The sequence below is a fragment of the Dipodomys spectabilis genome, unplaced genomic scaffold (assembly GCF_019054845.1).
Source record: "Dipodomys spectabilis isolate Male_0828 unplaced genomic scaffold, ASM1905484v1 ptg000457l, whole genome shotgun sequence".
NCBI classification, from domain to species: Eukaryota; Metazoa; Chordata; class Mammalia; order Rodentia; family Heteromyidae; genus Dipodomys; species Dipodomys spectabilis.
The window spans coordinates 955454-973374 of record NW_024871134.1 but is presented as its reverse complement, the minus strand read 5'-3'; the positions used below and the strand labels follow the sequence as shown (position 1 = coordinate 973374).

The 17921-nt window shown below is 36.5% G+C and overlaps 1 protein-coding gene across 5 annotated transcripts in view; it reads left to right on the top strand.

The window, feature by feature from the left end:
- The window catches only part of Fam135a (family with sequence similarity 135 member A), a 72921-nt gene that overhangs the window by 53433 nt on the left and 1567 nt on the right, over positions 1 to 17921 (top strand). For all 5 annotated transcript variants that reach the window (XM_042668559.1, XM_042668560.1, XM_042668558.1 and 2 more), the window contains 6 exons: positions 127 to 287; positions 4088 to 4179; positions 5376 to 5473; positions 6235 to 6386; positions 8514 to 8624; positions 14726 to 14839. In XM_042668559.1, the coding sequence (XP_042524493.1) occupies positions 127 to 287; positions 4088 to 4179; positions 5376 to 5473; positions 6235 to 6386; positions 8514 to 8624; positions 14726 to 14839 (728 nt within the window). The remainder of the gene's footprint in view (positions 1 to 126; positions 288 to 4087; positions 4180 to 5375; positions 5474 to 6234; positions 6387 to 8513; positions 8625 to 14725; positions 14840 to 17921) is intronic.

The window sequence follows — 17921 nt, the reverse complement described above, 5'->3', positions numbered from 1 at the left end:
GCACACACATACAGTTGCTGGGTTTCCTCTTCTACAATTCTATAAATTGTTAGGTGAGTGTCTCTGGTTCTAAAACCAAACAGCATTATGATCTTTTGTTAAAATATCTTTTATAATATTTTTCAGCTTCCTTCAGGCAAAAGAAGAATTGAAGCAACTTAAACTACCTGGGTTCATGTACAGTGATGTCCCTCTGCTGGCATCCTCAGTACCTTACTTTAGCATGGAAGAAGAGGACAGTTCTGAAGATGGAGTACATCTCATTGTCTGTGTGCATGGTTTAGATGGTATGTGACATTTATTGATTTAACCTGTATTTTTTTCCTTGTAGATCTTAGTTTTCTTCAGAATTTGACTTCACAATATATTCAATTGTTTAAAGTAATTGGATTTTAAATATTCTAGATTTTATTTTGAAGTAAATTTACCTTGAAACTGATGTTCATTTGCCAGCAATAGTTATTTTGTCTCCTTCAGATTGTCTTCCTAGTTCTTTTGTGGGTTGCTTCTTAAACCACATGGGCCAGAATATTACTAGGAATTAGGTTGAAAATTAAGGTATACCTTAAATTCTATTATGACAGCTTCTTTGGTTACTCAGCAGTTTTTTTCTAGGTGTAGAAACTATTAGTGAAGGATAAATATGTCTACCCTGGGAGGGTATTTATTATAATATGACATAAACATATTATAAACTGCATCGTAATGTGATTCTGTGACATAAAAACTAGATTTTATGGGTTAAAAAATACTAAGCAGCCAGGCACTGGTGGCTCACTCCTGTAATCCTAGCTACTTAGGAGGCTGAGATCTAAGGATCACAGTTCGAAGCCAGTTGGGAACAGCAAAGTTCATGAGGCTTTTATCTTCACTTAACCACTAAAAAACTGGAAGTAGAGCTGTGGCTCAAATGGTAGAGCACTAGCCTTGTGCACTTCAGGGATAGAACCCAAGCCCTGAATTCAAGCCCTAGGAACAAGTACCAAAGTGTGTTGTATGTGTGTGTGGGAGGTACTAAACACAGATCTTCATTATTGAATTCTCAGCAAATATTGATTTTGCTTGAAAAATATTTCAAAAAATAAAATGCACTTAAATACTTATCTTTCTTCCTTGTCCCCAAATAATAAAGTTGAATAAGTATCTCACCAAGAAGATTCTTTACAGTTTTTAATGGACTATCCCTACGTTGCTTAAATTAAACTGGAAGAAGAAAATGATGGAATACAGCTCATTCCTTAAAGTTACTAACCTAGTGATTACCAGGTTTCATAATACTATCATACTAAATGACCCCCCAAAATAGTAGACCAATCTGACATAAATATACTTAATGAAACTAGTAAGTACATCAATATATTAAGGTTGCTTCAGCAGAGTTTAATTCCTAGAATATAAAAGGTAAGTAATTATAAAGAAATTTTAAAATAAAAAACAGTAATTACAAATGGGAGAAATCATGTAGCTTTTGGTTCTTTGGGTTTAGCTTACTTCACTTAATAAGATTTTTTCCAAGTCTTTCCATTTCCTTATGAATGGGGCAGTGTCATTTTTTCTGATGGAAGCATAGAATTCCATTGTGTATATATACCACATTTTCTTGATCCATTCATCCACTGAGGGGCATCTGGGTTGATTCCATATCTTAGCTATGGTAAATAATGCTGCAATGAACATAGTTGTGCTGGTAGCTTTAGTGTGGCCTTGTTTGTGGTCATTTGGGTAAATGTGCGGGAGTGGCTATGTTATAGGGTGTGCTTAGCCTTATGAGCAACCTCCATACTGCTTTCCAGAGTGGTTTAAAGAGTTTACACTCCCACTAATGGTGTAGTAGTGTTCCCTTTGGTCACAACCCCACCAGCATCTGTTGCTATTAGTTTTCTTCATAATGGCCTTTCTAACTGGGGTGAGGTGTAATCTCAGTTTCTAGCAAAGGATCACAATAACTCATTAGCTATGTACATAGGACTTTATAAAACATTGCTAACAGAAATGAACTACAAGGAATGGAAACAACAGGTTTTTTTTAGTTTAGTTTTTAGTGTATTGTATGCAGTTTTTGATTTTGTTTTTGTTTTGGTTGGTCATGGCGCTCGAACTCTGGGCTTGGCCGCTGTCCCTAGGCTCTTCAGCTCAAGGCGAGCACTCTACCGCTTGAACGTCAACGCCACTTCCGGTTTTCTAGTGGTTTATCGAAGCCTGTCATTTGTTTATAGCTACAGTTTAGTAAATGAATAAATATACTATTAGCTAGATAGGTGGAAGCACCAGTGTAACCAAAACTTCTTAAGAAACAAACTTGTGGAACATACAGTTTGTGTTTTGGAAATAACTTTTGACATAAAATTTGAAAATTATTTTTCAAGGCATATTTTCTTTACACAAAATAAGCTTACTTTTAAAACTATAAAATGTAGCCAGGGGCTGGGAAGGTGGCTCAGTGGTAGGCTCAGTGGTAGAGCGCTTGCCTTGCATGCCTGAGGCCCTGGGTTCGATTCCTCAGCACCACATAAGCAAAAAAAAAAGTGGCGCTGTGGCTCAAGTGGTAGAGCGCTAGCCTTGAGCTGAAGAGCTGAGTGACAGCGCCCAGGCCCAGAGTTCAGGCCCCACGACCGGACCCCCCCCCCCCAGAAAAAAATGTAGCCGGCCGCCGGTGGCTCACACCTGTAATCCTAGCTAGTCAAGAGGCTGAGATCTGAGGATCATGGTTCAAAGACAACCCAGGCAGGAAAGTCCATGAGACTCTTATCTCCAATAAACCACTATAAAACTGGAAGTGGCGCTGTGGCTCAAGTGGTAGAGCGCTCGCCTTGAGCTGAGGAGCACAAGGACAAGGAGCCTAAGCCCAGAGTTCAAGCCCCATGACCGACAAAAAAAGAAAAATGTATGATGGTACACTTTGCAAGTTTTGTTTAACTCATTTTTTTTTCTTTAACATTTTAGTGAGGATTTATTTTAATTTAGCAGGTTTAAAGTAGGGAAGAATGGAAAAAAGATCAAGAAATATTTCTGTTCCCCAGACAGGAAATAGGAGATAAAGACTCAGAATGGCAGGTTGTATCTGTAATTTTTATAGCTCCTCCTCCTCCTCTTCCTTTTCCTCCTCCTTCTCCTCCTTCATCTTCTTCTTCCTCCTCCTCTTCCTCCTCTTCTTCCTTCCTTCCTTCCTCTTCCTTCCTCTTCCTTCCTCCTTTCTTCCTCCTTCCTTTTTCTTCCTCCTTCTTCTTCCTTCTTCCTTCCTTTTTGCTTTCCTCCTTCTTTCTTCTTTCTTTCTTTCCTTTCTTCTTTCTTTCTTCTTCTTTTCTTTGGTTTTTATAGTTTCCGAGCTGGTAATAGTACACTCAGCTCCTAATCCTCAGACTATGGTTCTAAATGAGGCAGATGGGAGAAGCTCATCACAAACATAGGTAACCTTTAGGACTTCCTTTTGACTTTCTTTCTGTCTTTACCAATTTACGAATTTTTACCATTTCAAAGCAGGCAGATTTAGATGGCCCACTCCTTCCTGGGTGTCTTTGGAGAAGGCACACTTAGGTGGCCTCTCCTATTTCTCCTAATCTTGTAACTTAATCCCTAAAAAGGGCAAGATGGGTGGGAGGGGAGCTTATCTGCTCATTATGTTTACTTCCTAGTTTAAACTTTTGAAACTGTCTCTTTTGATGTTTGTTAAAAAATTGCATGTTCCCTGTCTTGTCTTTTTTGCCCTAACCTCCTCTTCCCTTAAACTTTGATCCCTTTTAATCTTAGATAGGGTATAGGGAAGACAAAGTCCATCTTGTATAGCCTTTTAAAAATAATTATAAAGATGATATACAGAGAGGTTAGTTACATAAGCCAGGTAATGAGGACATTTCTTTCTGAACAGTGTCTCCTCTTCCCTTGTTTTCTCCTTGTTTTTTTGTTTTTTCTCTTGGTTCCCCTCCTCCACAAGTTGTATAGTTCATTTTATAGCTTCTTCCTGCTGAGAGTGAATTGTTGGCCCTGTCTGAGAAAAGGAAACCAAAAAGTCATTTCCCTATCTAGTGTAGGAGGTGACTTGAGAAATCTAGTTGTTATATTTGTCTTTAAACATCATTTTCCTCCCTAGGTAACAGTGCAGATCTCCGACTGGTAAAAACTTACATTGAACTTGGACTGCCTGGAGGAAGAATTGATTTTCTTATGTCTGAGAGAAATCAGGTATAGTAAGACAGTCTTTTTGTTGGAAGCAAGCATTTTTCTATCTGTTTCAACCTAAGTATTAGGTAGAAATATGCTTCAGTATGCCAGTGGTAGTAGAAATACTTTTTCTATTTTTTCTTTTTTTTCCAGATTTTTTAAAGAGTAAATTCTTATTCACTAAGAACAAAATACTGTTATTTTTCCAAAATATGGGGCTGGATTTTAACCTTTATGGAACTGGATTTTAACAAACCTTAATATAATAAGGCACAGTGTTTAATAAGGCAAAATACACATAGATTATTAGTTAATACAAGATTACAATGTTTTGATGTCTTGGAGGGGGTAGGAAAGTACTCAAGGTAGCTTAAATATTCTTTTCAAAGAATTTAACATTATAAGGTAACATTTAAATTTGATACAATCAACTATCTGGTCAAAATACTTTTTATGAGGTGAGTACCTATAATCCTAGCTACTCAGTAGGCCAAGATCCAGAATATTATCATTTAAAGCCAATACAGGTGGAAAAGTCCATGAGACTGAGTTTCCAGTTAACTAGCAAACAAAGCAGAGCTGGAGGAATAGCTCAAGTAGTAGATCCCCAGCCAAGTAAATGCATGGCTTTGGGTTCAAACCTTGTAACCCCCTCCCCCCCACAAACCAATAATAATTTTTCTGATTTCTATGAAATTTAATATAAATGTTTATCCAAAGAATATTTTTCTGTTGGTTTGAGTTCTTGTCTTCATATGTGAAACATTTCCACACTTTTATATTCTGTCTCATTAAGCCATTAAGATAGCTTTATGTTTTAATACTAGTAGTTCACCAAATACATTACTAAATAAATCAAGTATTAAGGATATTGAACCTGTTTCTATATAAACTATTTTCTCATTTTAATATAATGAGTGTTACATTCACTAACTTTTCTAAGAAAAAAAAGGTTGGGCTTAACCATTATTGGCAAAACCTAAATTAAAACTTGGGAGTTGGAGACTGGAGAATCACGAGTTCTAGGTTCAATCTGGACTACATAGAGAAAGATAGAGAAAGGCTGTCTCAAAGAAAGAAAACAAAACAACAGCAACAACGACTCAAGCTTATGTTCATTTAGTTTCTCAATGTGACTACATATTTATTATATAATATGCCTGTTAATATGTAATATGTCTGTTAGTATGTAATATGTCTGTTTTTATTTTGTTTAGAATGACACTTTTGCTGATTTTGATAGCATGACAGATCGCCTTTTGGATGAAATAATACAATATATTCAAATATATAGTCTAACAGTCTCAAAAATAAGGTAATTTATATAATAATAGTTTTTATATTATATTTCTGTGAATTTCTTCTTATCCTGATTTTACACGTAAGAAACTAAAACTCTGATTAAAGGAAAAAGAAAAACCTTTAAAATGGCTATATTTTATGATTTCATATTTATGAAATGTTTAGAATAAGCGAGTCTTTGGAGACAGAAAGTGGTTTAGTAGTTGCATATATGTTGCCTGTGCCTTGTAAATACTGCTAGTCAGAAGATGTTGACTGTTTATAAATACAAAATAACCAGAAGAGCCCAAAAGTTCCCAACAGATAGAAGTGGGTTTTGAAGAAATGGAAATACTAATTAACGTAATTTGCTCATTATACATTGTACACATTTTGAATGATCACACAGAATCCCATTGATATAAAAATTATGTCAGTTAAAAATTTTAAATTTTATTCTTATCAAATTGTTTGCTTTTAAGGTATAGTCTAGACAGTAGTACAAAGAGGTCACAGTTTTTCCAAAGTTGTCCGTTATAAGTACAATTCTGTTAATTTATTTGAAATGACTTACCATGATTTATATGTGTTCTTTTAAGAGACATGTATAATCTAATCATTATACTACTACTTTTAGAATGTATTTCTTTTACCCAGTTACTAATTATAAGTAATCATTTTCTGTTATTTCTACATTTAGATTGTAATAGTAGAAATATTTTATGTATAGTGTATAGGTTTTGATTTTTGTTTTAAAAACTAATACTATAGGAGAAATGTCTTTTTCTCTTAAAGCTTTATTGGACATTCATTGGGCAATTTAATAATTCGTTCAGTGCTTACAAGGCCAAGGTTTAAGTATTACCTCAGCAAACTTCATACTTTTCTCTCTCTTTCTGGACCTCACCTTGGTACACTCTACAACAGCAGTGCTCTAGTTAATACAGGTAAAAAGCTTTGTTATTTGTATTATAAGAACATTCATTGTATTATAAGAACAGAACATTCAATACAAATTTAGTATTTTCTCATGTTTATTATACACTAAATTTGTTCCATACTTGAAATCTCATGAAACAGAGGATTTAGCCATTTGTCTATTTTGCTATATACATGCAATAAGTTCATCAAAGTCATGTTACTGAAGATATTGAATAGACTCATCGAGATGGTATATGTTAAAAATCACAAGAGTATTTTGTTCCTTTTGATCATTCTACTAGTTGAACACCTGTATTCCTTGCTGCTTAGGAGACTGAGATCTGAGGATCACAGTTCATAAGCCAACCCAGGCAGGAAAGTCCTATGAGACTCTATCTCCAATAAACTACTCAGAAAAAGCCTGAAGTGGTACTATGGCTTAAGTAGTAAAGCACTAGCCTTGAACACAAAGAGGTTCTGGGACAGCTCCCAGGTCCTGAGTTCAAGCTCCAAGACTGTAAAAAAAAAAAAAAAAAGAAAAAAAGAAAAAATTAATCCAAATTTTGTAAAGAAATTAAAATGAAGATGAAGATGGTAACTTTGGTTAGTATGAATATTCACATTGAGAAATACCTGACATTTGATTGCCTTAGGTTTCCACTTAGGTTTTTTTTTAATATTTAATAATTGTTAGTTGATTGATTATCACTGAGAATACATCAGATATTTCCACTTTTCATGAATTCCTGAAAGTTTTGTTTCTGTTTTCTTTTTTACTGTCTTTCATTAACAAGCCACACCCACTTCCTTTTTTTTCTGTCTTATATTGATCATTTCAAAGCACAGCCAGAGAAAAATGGAAGCAGGTGTGCTGCAGGTCTGTTATCTCAGCACAGAAGATAGAAGGGGGAAGATCTCAAGTATAAGGCCATCTTTTGCTACTTAGCAAGACCTAAAAAAAAAAAAAAAAAAAGCAAGTGGGCATTGGTGGCTCATGCCTGTAATCTCAGCTACTTGGGGAGCTGAGGATAGGAGGATTAAAATTCAATGTCTTACCAGGCAGACAAGTCTGTGAGATCCCCCTTTTTAATCTATATCACAGTGGTACATACCTGTCATCTCAGGCCATATGGGGACGGAGACTGGAAGAATTTTAGTTCCAAGCCAAACAGGATGGAAAAGTCTATGAGAATCCACCTGTATGAGGGCAGGGTAGACATGGCAGCATGTTCCTGAGATCCCAGTGACTAGAGGTGGATCATGGCTCTGGCTTGCAGCTAGGTAGGAAGCAAGGTCCTGTCCTCAAAATTAAAAAAAAAACTGTGTCAGAGACTTGGCTCAGTAGCATTTGAAGTCAAACCCCAGTCCACAGAGAGAGAGAACACAAAGAAAATAAAACGTTAAATCACATGAAGTAGAACCTGACATAAATAGGATGTGGTGCTTTGAATTTCTTTCTGTGCTAACCTTTCCTCAGACTTCTTACAAATGTCAGAATTGATCAGTTAAACAGAATTTTCCCTGTGTGTACTTCCCTGTCCCTCTATGGTACTCCAGAAAAAAAGTTCATCAAAGAGTATTCTAGTCTTGAATGACTGAAGTTTGATTTCTATTGAAGTGAAGATTCAGTGGAATATGAATCCTTCATAATATAAAGAAATACAATTACACATGAAATTGAATATATTAGCTGTTATTAGGAAACATTCCAAGAGCTGATCCTGTAAGTCAACTGAAACTATCTGTAGACTGAAAATCAGTGCTTAGGCATGTGGATCTACTGTTGTGTTTCAAGTTTTTTTTTTCCCCTTCTGCTTTATAGTTAAATATCATCTAAAGTTCCAGTTTCCCCAAATTTTCCTTTATATGCTTATTATTTCTGTCATTGCTTGTGGGATATAAATAGTAAGGCCTTCATCAACTACTATTAACCTATAGTTAATCTATATATGTACATATGTATTTACACTTGTTAAGGATAACCTGTACATGTGCACTTATGTTAATATTTGTTATCAGAAATTGGAATTACTCTACAACTACATTTTTTATTCATTTGAGTGATATCAGTTTATGAAGGTAAATATAAATTTAGTAAGTGTTATATAATGCTATATATTTCCATTTGTACTAACATATAAACAACCTTCTAGGTCTCTGGTTTATGCAAAAATGGAAAAAATCAGGTTCTCTTTTGCAACTGACATGCCGAGATCACTCTGACCCTCGCCAAACTTTTTTATATAAGCTCAGTAATAAAGCAGGTAAGTACTTAATAATAGTTTGGAAAATATGCACATGAAAACTTTTTAAAAATAAGCCTTTAGCCAATTATTGGCGTTTCTTTCTGATGGTTAAGTATTCTACTCTATAGTAATGAAATCACAGACTCTAAAACTAAACGTCTTGATAATGTATTTCCCCTTTACTCTGTGGTTTTGTATTGTACAAGTTGTGATTTGTAATTGCTCTAGAAATTTTCATATTTGAAGTCAGAGTCAGTTTTATTTTTAGTTTTTATTTTTGCTGGTTGTGGGGCCTGAACTCTGGGCTTGGGCGCTGTCCCTCAGCTCTTCAGCTCAAGGCTAGTGCTCTACCACTTGAGCCACAGTGCCACTTCCAGCTTTTTCTGCTTGTGTGGTGCAAAGGAATCGAACCCAGGGCTTCATGCATGCGAGGCAAGCACTCAACTACTGAGCCACCTTCCCAGTCCAGTGCCTGTTTTATTAATGTCTGGTTTCATGAGTTTTCTGCATGTCTGAGCCTCCTGTCTGTCTAGCTGTTCCCCACCCTTATCCCCAGCCCTTCTTAGTGAGTCAACTCCCACACATTTTTCTGTCTTCCCTTTTCAGGGCTCTCAAGCACTTCTGTAAATTTCTTAAATTATTTCACCTTAGAAGTTGTTTTAGACACCTCCCCTAACCATCTCTACATATCTACTGAGGGATCAAGGCCTAGATTTTCAGCTTTCTTGGTAGTAGTGTATGAATATTTCTCTTCCTCTTTACTGCATCTTCAGTTCAATCTTCTTTTGTTGTTATTTTTGTTGCTGTTGTTGAGGTTGGTGGTAGTGGTAGTGATTGTGGGGCTTGACTCAGGGCCTAGGCACTTTGTGCTCAAGGCTAGCACTCTACATCTTCAGCCACAGAGCCACTTCCAGTTTTTCAGTGGTTAATTGGAGGTAAGAGTCTCATGGGGACTTATCTGCCTCTACTAGCTTTGAACCATGATCCTCAGATTTCAGTCTCCTGAGTAGCTAGGATTACAGACATGAGCCAAGGGCACCATGCCCTTATTCATTTTTTATTAGGTATTTGAACAAAGGGATTACAGTTCACAAATAAATGTCTCATGTTGTAAAAGATTACAGATAAGAGAAACATTATTTGTTAAGTTTGGTGTTCATACCATTTTCCTGACAGGTTCAAAGTTGTATGAAAAGCCAGACTGAACATAAATATTCCCTCAGGTCTTTGTATTTATTCTATATTATACAAAGTGAAATTTAATCTCAGTCAGAAGAGACTATAAAATTTTACTCTATAGACATTGTAGCTTGTGACTTTCTCAACTGAACAGATATTTACTTTCTTACTATGTTTATTATTAATAATAGGTGTGAATAGATTTTTCAAACTTGGAATTCTTTCATAAGGGCTTAAAACTTAAAATTTATTTACCTTACACTACCTGTTCAAACATACCTTAACAGCTATTATACAACTGATTACTACAACAGGTTCAGGATGTAAGAGCCTAAAATTACCATTTTGGATGAAATGGGTATTAGTTACATTTCAAACTTGATTAAATTGTTTAATTTAAATAAGCTTCAGGTTTCTTATTTGTAAATAGAAATGATACTTGAGAGCTGAGGCAAGAGGGTAGCATGAGTCTGGGATTTCAAGGACAGCCTAAGGACATAGAGGGATCCTCTCAAAAAAAGTGTTTAACATGGGGCTTAGTGGCAGAGTGCTTACCTTGCATGTATGAGGCCCTAGGTTCAATTCCTCACCATCACACAAACAGAAACAGCTGGAAGTGGCACTGTGGCTCAAGTGGTAGAACACTAGCTTTGAGCTGAAGACCTGAGGGACAGCGCCCAGGCCCAGAGTTCAAGTGGCAAAAACAAATGTACTTGGGGCTGGGAAGTTGGCTCAGTGGTAGAGTGCTTGCCTTGCATGCCTGAGGCCCTGGGTTCGATTCCTCAGCACCACATAAGCAAAAAGGAAAAAGCCAGAAGTGGCGCTGTGGCTCAAGTGGTAGAGCACTAGCCTTGAGCTGAAGAGCTGAGGGACAGTGCCCAGGCCCAGAGTACAAGCCCCACGACTGGACCCTCCCCCCCCCCCCCCCCCAATGTACTTAACTAATGTGTTCTCATATATTTTAAAATGATCAGAAGTGATAATTTATTTTTCATATTTTAATCAGAAAAAGTTGATTAAGGACCTTGCAAAGTCCTGCATGTAGTAGTCTGGTAACTGCTTCAGTTTCATCTGAACAGCCAAGTTCTCATTCTCTTGGGGAAACTTAAGTTTACTTGACTCAAATTTTAGTATTTTACTCTGTCTTCTTTTTTATTTAAGAAAAATTCCCTGTTAGTCTTCCACTTGATGCAGTATATTACTCTGCAATGTATCATTAGTTCATAGCATTCCTTAATTGAAAGCTATTCATTATTTTTTTGTGTGTTAGCTCTGGGACTTGAATTCAGGGCCTCACATTCTCACTTGGCTTTTTCCCTCAAGGCTCTAGTGCTCTACCTCTTTGAGACACAGCTCTTCTTTTTCCTTTTTGCTGGTTAATTGGAGATTAGTCTCACAGATTTTCCTGCCCAGGCTAACTTCAAAGCTTGACCCTCAAATCTATGCCTCCTGAATAGGTTGGATGATAGGAGTGAGCCATCTCTATTCATTAGTTTTAAATGAAGAAAGCATCTTTGAAGTCTAAAATTGTATGATTTCTAAGAGTTGAAAGACTTTTTTTTTAAAATAAAACTCATGTATTTACAATAGTGATATTGTCTTTTTATTTGTAAACCCAGTATATATCTGATAGAAGATTACAGAATACAACTGGTCAAAAGAAATTTCCCCCCCTTTTTTTTTGCAGTACTGAATTGATGCACAGAAGTAGGTAAAGACTGTTCATCACAGTGGGTTTTAATGTTCTGTCTTTTGACTTTTGATTGTTATATTTTCCCTCCCCTCTGAAATAGAACAGGCCTATATGCCCAGTGGTAGGTTTGTAAGAGGAATATTAAAATGTAAACATGAAAATACCATATAGTGGTTGAAAACAGGTACTATATTGTGAAAACATAAAAGACTCCCCTATAATATTGAGTGAAAAAGCAAAGCAAAAAATAGTGTAATATTATGTTCCTACTTACACTGTATAATTTTATTTTATTTTATTTATTTTTTTGCCTCCTCCTTTGTTTCCCCTTCCCATCCCCAAGTCTGTATAATTTTAAAGTAAACTTTGCTAACTGTGTAACCCCATAGTAGAGTACTTGCCTAGCATGCAAGGGGCCCTGAATGTTGATCTACAAAACTGCCATGAAATATTATCAGTCAATAAATAAAAATCTTATTTGAAACCAAAAAGGAGTTGTAATATTATACAAAGCTGTTAGCTGTGTCATAATCAATAAAAGACTTGAACTTAGGAAGTCAAGAGCAAGAACACGATACCCTAACTTTAAGCCTCAATAATGCCTGACACCCCCCCCAAAAAAAGAAGTTTTTCAAAAAATACTCCTTGGTATAATTTATCCATAACTATATTTTCAGAAAATATGAGGCTTTGGCTCATTTTATTAGAGTTAGACATTTAGCTCATGCAAAATAAGTGTCACAAAATCTAGTTCAAACAATCAAACCCACGGTCAAATAGCCAAACTTAATTTGGTCAGAGATAACCTAGACATTCTGTATATCTTAAAAGTGAGGACAAAATAAGGCAGTTTTATGAAGTAACTCATTGGTAGGTTTGGATCTGAAAATCTATTTTCTTAAAGCCATGCTTGCCCATCCACACCATGGAGAGACTTAAGTACTCACAGGTTAATTGTGCACCCTTTGAAAAACCCAAGCCCTAAGACATGGAGACAATCCCAAAGATGCACTGAGGATTATAAGGTTATAGGTATCTAAATGTTGCCAGAAATAGAGTGAGTTTGTTTCATGAAATGTTAACCATGAATGGGGAAAACCCATTTTTATTAGCATTTCTATGATAAAAGTAATGTGCGTAATTAGTTCCATTATAAACATTTGATTAATTCACTTATCTTTATAGAATGGTGTTTTTCCAAATCATCATCCAAAAACATGATTATCTTGTCATCATTGACCAAAATGAACTAAGCAACTTAATGGCAGTGATGGGAGGGAGGGAACAAGTGGGAAAGAGGGAACAGCTGATGCTGTGCAAGACAAAAGAAATGTACATATCACCCAATGTGGAAGAAATAACTGTATCACAAAGCTCATAGATTTCATAAATGTTATAGACTGTGATAGATAATTTGCTCCAGCAAAGTTAGAATGTGTTTGTAAGAATGGGGGCCTGGGAATGTGGCTTAGTGGTAGAGTGCTTGCCCAGCATGCATGAATTCGATTCCTCAGTACCACATAAACAGAAAAGGCCAGAAGTGGTGCTGTGCAAGTGGTAGAGTGCTAGCCTTGAACAAAAGGAGCACAGGCCCTTTCAAGCCCCAGGACTGGCAAAAAAAGAAAAAAGAAAAGAAAGAATGGCTTTATTTTTGACATGGTGTATCTATTGTAGAGCCTAACCTGACTTTATGTAGATCCTGTCTTCTCCAGATTCTGGTCCTTGAGTTCCAGGGAGTGCTTATAAAGTTTTTCCACATTTGAACTCCACAGTAGTCCTCACAATTGGCCTACCTCTAAGTATCTAAAACTCAAAAGGTACTGAAGTACCAAAATTTTACATGGAAACATTGCAGAATAAAGTACGATGTCTATACATTTCAATTCTAATGTTGTAATACCATTCTTAAGTTGTATCTTCTTTAGAAAGCACATAAAATTTTACTTACTAATCAAGCCAAATAGTTTATTAGAATATGACTGATGCTAAAGAAATCAATAACATGCCAGGTGCCAGTCAGTATCTCTCGCCTGTAATCCTAGCTACTCAGGAGTCTGAGATCTGAGGATCATGGTTCAAAGCCATCCCAGGCAGGAAAGTCTTTGAAACTCTTATCTCCAGTTAACCACCAGAAAACTGCAAGTGGCACTGTGGCTCAAGTTGTAGAGCACTAACCTTGAACTTAAGAGTTCAAGGACAGTGTCCAGGCCCACAGTTCAAGCCCCACACCAAAAAGAAGAAAAAAAGAAATCAATACCATGATTTCATTATTTAAATGAGTTAGTAAAGTAACTCAAAGTCCTAAGCTTTAAATTTACCTAGTTGGGCTATTTTTTTTGTTTTTTGCTTTTTAAAGACCTAACAAAATTTGTGGCTGATAACAAAAATCACTTATTATCACCGGAAAAGCTTGTGTTCTCCTGACATCATTCTCAAATTTGCAGAAAATATAAATAGTACTAGTCAGTCATCACTGAAAACTGAAACTAACAGCTTTAAAATGACTATGCATTAAATGTTTTGTTTTTATGGAAAAGTGTACTTTTGTTTCTTTGAAAGTGTCCTTAAGTACCAAAAAGGGTATTCTTAAAGTGTCTTTAAATATTAAAAAGGGTAAGGTTGACATAATATAAAATTGCCAGTGAAGCTTAATCCACCATGTTTAATTTATTATTATTAAAGTTCTTGTACAAAGGAGTTATAATTCTATAAGTCAGGCTGTGGGTACAGTGCTTCTTGGTCATTGTCACTCCTTCCTTCATTTTCCTTCATTGTTCCCCACCTGTGCCTATTTTCAAGTTATGTAGACCTATTTAGCTTCCCACTACATCTCAGTCCCTGCTGGCTTTTTGTAGAAAATATATAGTAATTTGAAGAAGAGATTTGTAATATATTAAGAGTCAGAAGTTTCATAATAGGTGGGTACTGGTGACTTATACCTGCAATCCTAGCTATTCAGGAAGCTGAGATCTAAGGATCACAGTTCAAAGACAGCCTAAGCAGGAAAGTCTGTGAGACTCTTATCTCCAGTAACCACTGAAAACCGGAAGTAGAGCTGTGGGTCAAGTGGTCAAGCACTAGCTTTGAGCACAAAATCTTCAGGGACAGTGTCCAGGTCCTGAGTTCAAGCCCCATCACCAGCAACAACAAAAATTTCATAGTCCCTAGGAAATACATTTAATTTTTGGTTACTGTATATGATAATAGGTTTAAATCTAGCTAATCATTGCATTATTCATTTTCTTAGGACTTCATTATTTCAAAAATGTTGTGCTGGTTGGATCCCTACAGGATCGCTACGTTCCTTATCATTCTGCCCGCATTGAAATGTGTAAAACAGCTTTAAAGGACAAGCAGTCAGGTAATGGAATGAATAAAAATTATTTCAAAGAGTTGTAATCTATGAATTAGTTTTTTCCTAAATTTTATAATTACTTTCTTCTTACTCTCTCCTTTAACTTCCTTTTCTATCTATTAACAGCTTTTTGTCCTCAGCTTCTCTTCAATTTTTTCTTTCCTGCCATCTAAGTTCTTTATCCTGAAATAGTGCTTTCCTCTAGTGACAGGTGATTCGCCATTTTTCTGTCTCAAAAGCAATCTGCTTTGCTTTCCTATTCAGCCATGCTTTATGTTCTGCTGGGTGTCATTTAGAGGCCATTTAAAGCCATGTTTGGTTCATAACAGAAAGTATTTAAATCACAGCTCTTTGGATCTAGAAGGTGACATGGGTTCTATTTGTCCATTATGAAAGTAATCCTAGAGATATGTGGTGTTCATCCAGAATCATTGTTAGTTATGCACACAGCGCAAGAAGCTGATCTCACAACTCCCACATCCTTTTCTGGAATAAGGCTGATTTTAACTCTGGATCTTTTGCTTTTTCAAAATTGTGTGACAGTACACAGTTCCTTAAGACATGGACTCATTTTGTTTAATTACTGTTTTATATATTTTATGTTTTTATAGTTGATTTTTTTTTTTTGATGCCAGTCCTGAGGCTTGAACTTGGCCTGGGCTCTGTCCCTGGGCTCCTTTTGTTCAAGGCTAGCACTCTACCCCTTTAGTCACAGCACTACTTCTGGCCTTTTCTGAGTAGTTTATTGGAGTAAGAATATCATGGACTTCCATAGCCAGGCTGGTTTGAACCATGGTTCTCTGATACCAGCCTCCTGAGTAGCTAGGATTACAGACAGGCATGAGCCACTGGTGCCCAGCTTATAGTTGATATGATAGACTGAAGGGGTTCATTGTGATTATTTTTATACACACATGAAATTTACTTTGATTGTATTCTCTCTGTTTATGCTCCTCTCCCCCATGACAAATCCCCCTTTTAAAACTTTTACAAGATTTTTACATAGATTTCCTTATGAATTTTTCATATGTGCATACAACATGTTTCAATCAAATCCTCCCTCCCCCACACACACAGCCTAAGTTAGGGAGTCTTTTACCATTTATATTGGCAGTGCCTGGTGTGATACCTGGCACATAATAGGTACTCATTTGTTTAACAAATATTTATTGTACAGTAGTGATACCAGAATAACCTTTTAACTTCTGTTCTAATGAGGTGAAAAATTAAAAATGGATTTTGTTTGTAAATGTAACAGTCTCACAATTTAAACAATCATGTGAGTTTTGATAAATGTCATTTACTTATTTATATTTTGTGCTAGTCCTGGGGCTTGGACTGAGGGTCTGGTCCCTGAGCTTTTGTGCTCAAGGCGAGTGGTCTTCCACTTGAGCTGCAGCTCCACTTCTAGTTAATTGGTGGTTAATTGGAGATAAGAATCTAACTATTTTTTTCTGCCTGGGATGGCTTTGAACTCTGAACCTCAGATCTCAACCTCCTGAGTAGGTAGATTACAGGCCTGAGCTACTGGCACCTGGCTGATGAACGCCCTCTAACTGAGGTTCTATGCTATTAGTGGGTGCAAGAGCATCTACTGAAGAAAGTATGAACTTCTTCCTGTACAAACATGTTTAAAGTTAGCATGGTATAGGTTATATTAATTTTTCTCTAAAACATCTCTCTGTTCTTTCTGTGATTATACTTTTTTTCCCTCTGATCATTCCTATAATCCTCAGGAGGCAGAGATCTGAGGATCATAGTTTGAAGCCAGCTGGGGTAGGAAAGTCTATGATACTCTTATCTCCAGTTAACCACCAGAAAACTGGAAGTGGTGCTGTGGCTTAAAGTGGTAGAATGCTAACCTTTAATGAAAAAGCTCAGAGATAGATACCAGGCACTGAGTTCAAGTCCCATGACCAACCACCACCACCAACAAAAAGAAATCTACCTCTCTGAAAGTGATTTCATGCAGTTATTGGTTGTCATCTGTTAAGTCATCTGTAGTTTTGCTGGGTGCCTGTAATCCTAGCAACTTCTTAGGAGGCTGAGATCTGAGGATCGAGGGTCAAAGGTAGCCTGGGAAGAAAGGTCATGAAACTCTTTATCTCCAGTCAACCAGCAAAAATCTAAGTGATAGAGTGCCAGACTTGAACAAAAAAGTCAAATGAGAGCAAGAGTCACCAAGTTCAAGCCCCAGTACTGGTACCACTCACTACTCCTCCCACCTCCCCCCAAAAAGATCTATAAGCAATAGTTTGCCTCATAGTCAGCTTGTACATGATGTGTACAAATACAGATTTAATCTTTATTTCTTGTACTTCACATGACCTCAGAAAACCCATTTTAAGATTTTACCAAAAAGGAAGAGAGAAGTACAACCTTGGTTTTTTTTGTTTTGGTTTGGTTTTTTTATTTGTCTGTTTTTGTATCACTAAGGCATGAATTCAGGGCCCATGCTCTAACTTGGCTATTCTTTTTTGTATTTTTGTTTTTGTGTTTTGATTTTTGCTCAAGGCCAGAGCTTTACTACTTGAGCACAGACTTCTACTTCTGGCCTTTTGAAGATAACATATCATGGATGTTTCTGCTGGGCTGTCTTCAAACTCACATCTCAGCCTCCTGAGTCTCTAGGATTACAGCCATAAACTGGTAGAGTACAATTTTGAATTAAAAGCAAAAAAAAGAATAAGAGCAGGGTGCTGGTGGCTCACGCCTGTGATCCTAGCTACTTAGGAGGCTGAGGTCTGAGGATCATGGTTCAAAGCCAGCCTGGGCAGGAAAGTCTGTGAGACTCTTATCTCCAATAAACCACTATAAAACTGGAAGTGGCACTGTGGCTCAAGCGGTAGAGCACTCGCCTTGAGCTGAAGAGCACAGTGCCAGTGCCTAAGCCCACAGTTCAAACCCCAGGACCGACCAAAAAAAAAGGAATAAGTACACCTTCAAATCAGAAAAGGAATTCTGTTGATCTTTGAGCCAAGTTTATGTTGTTCTTCTGACTGTATGAAATTGCTGTTCTTTCTCAACATGATTTAGAATATTAACTGTCAAATGTGAAAATATTTGCTGTAGCCTATAGAGTTGATTT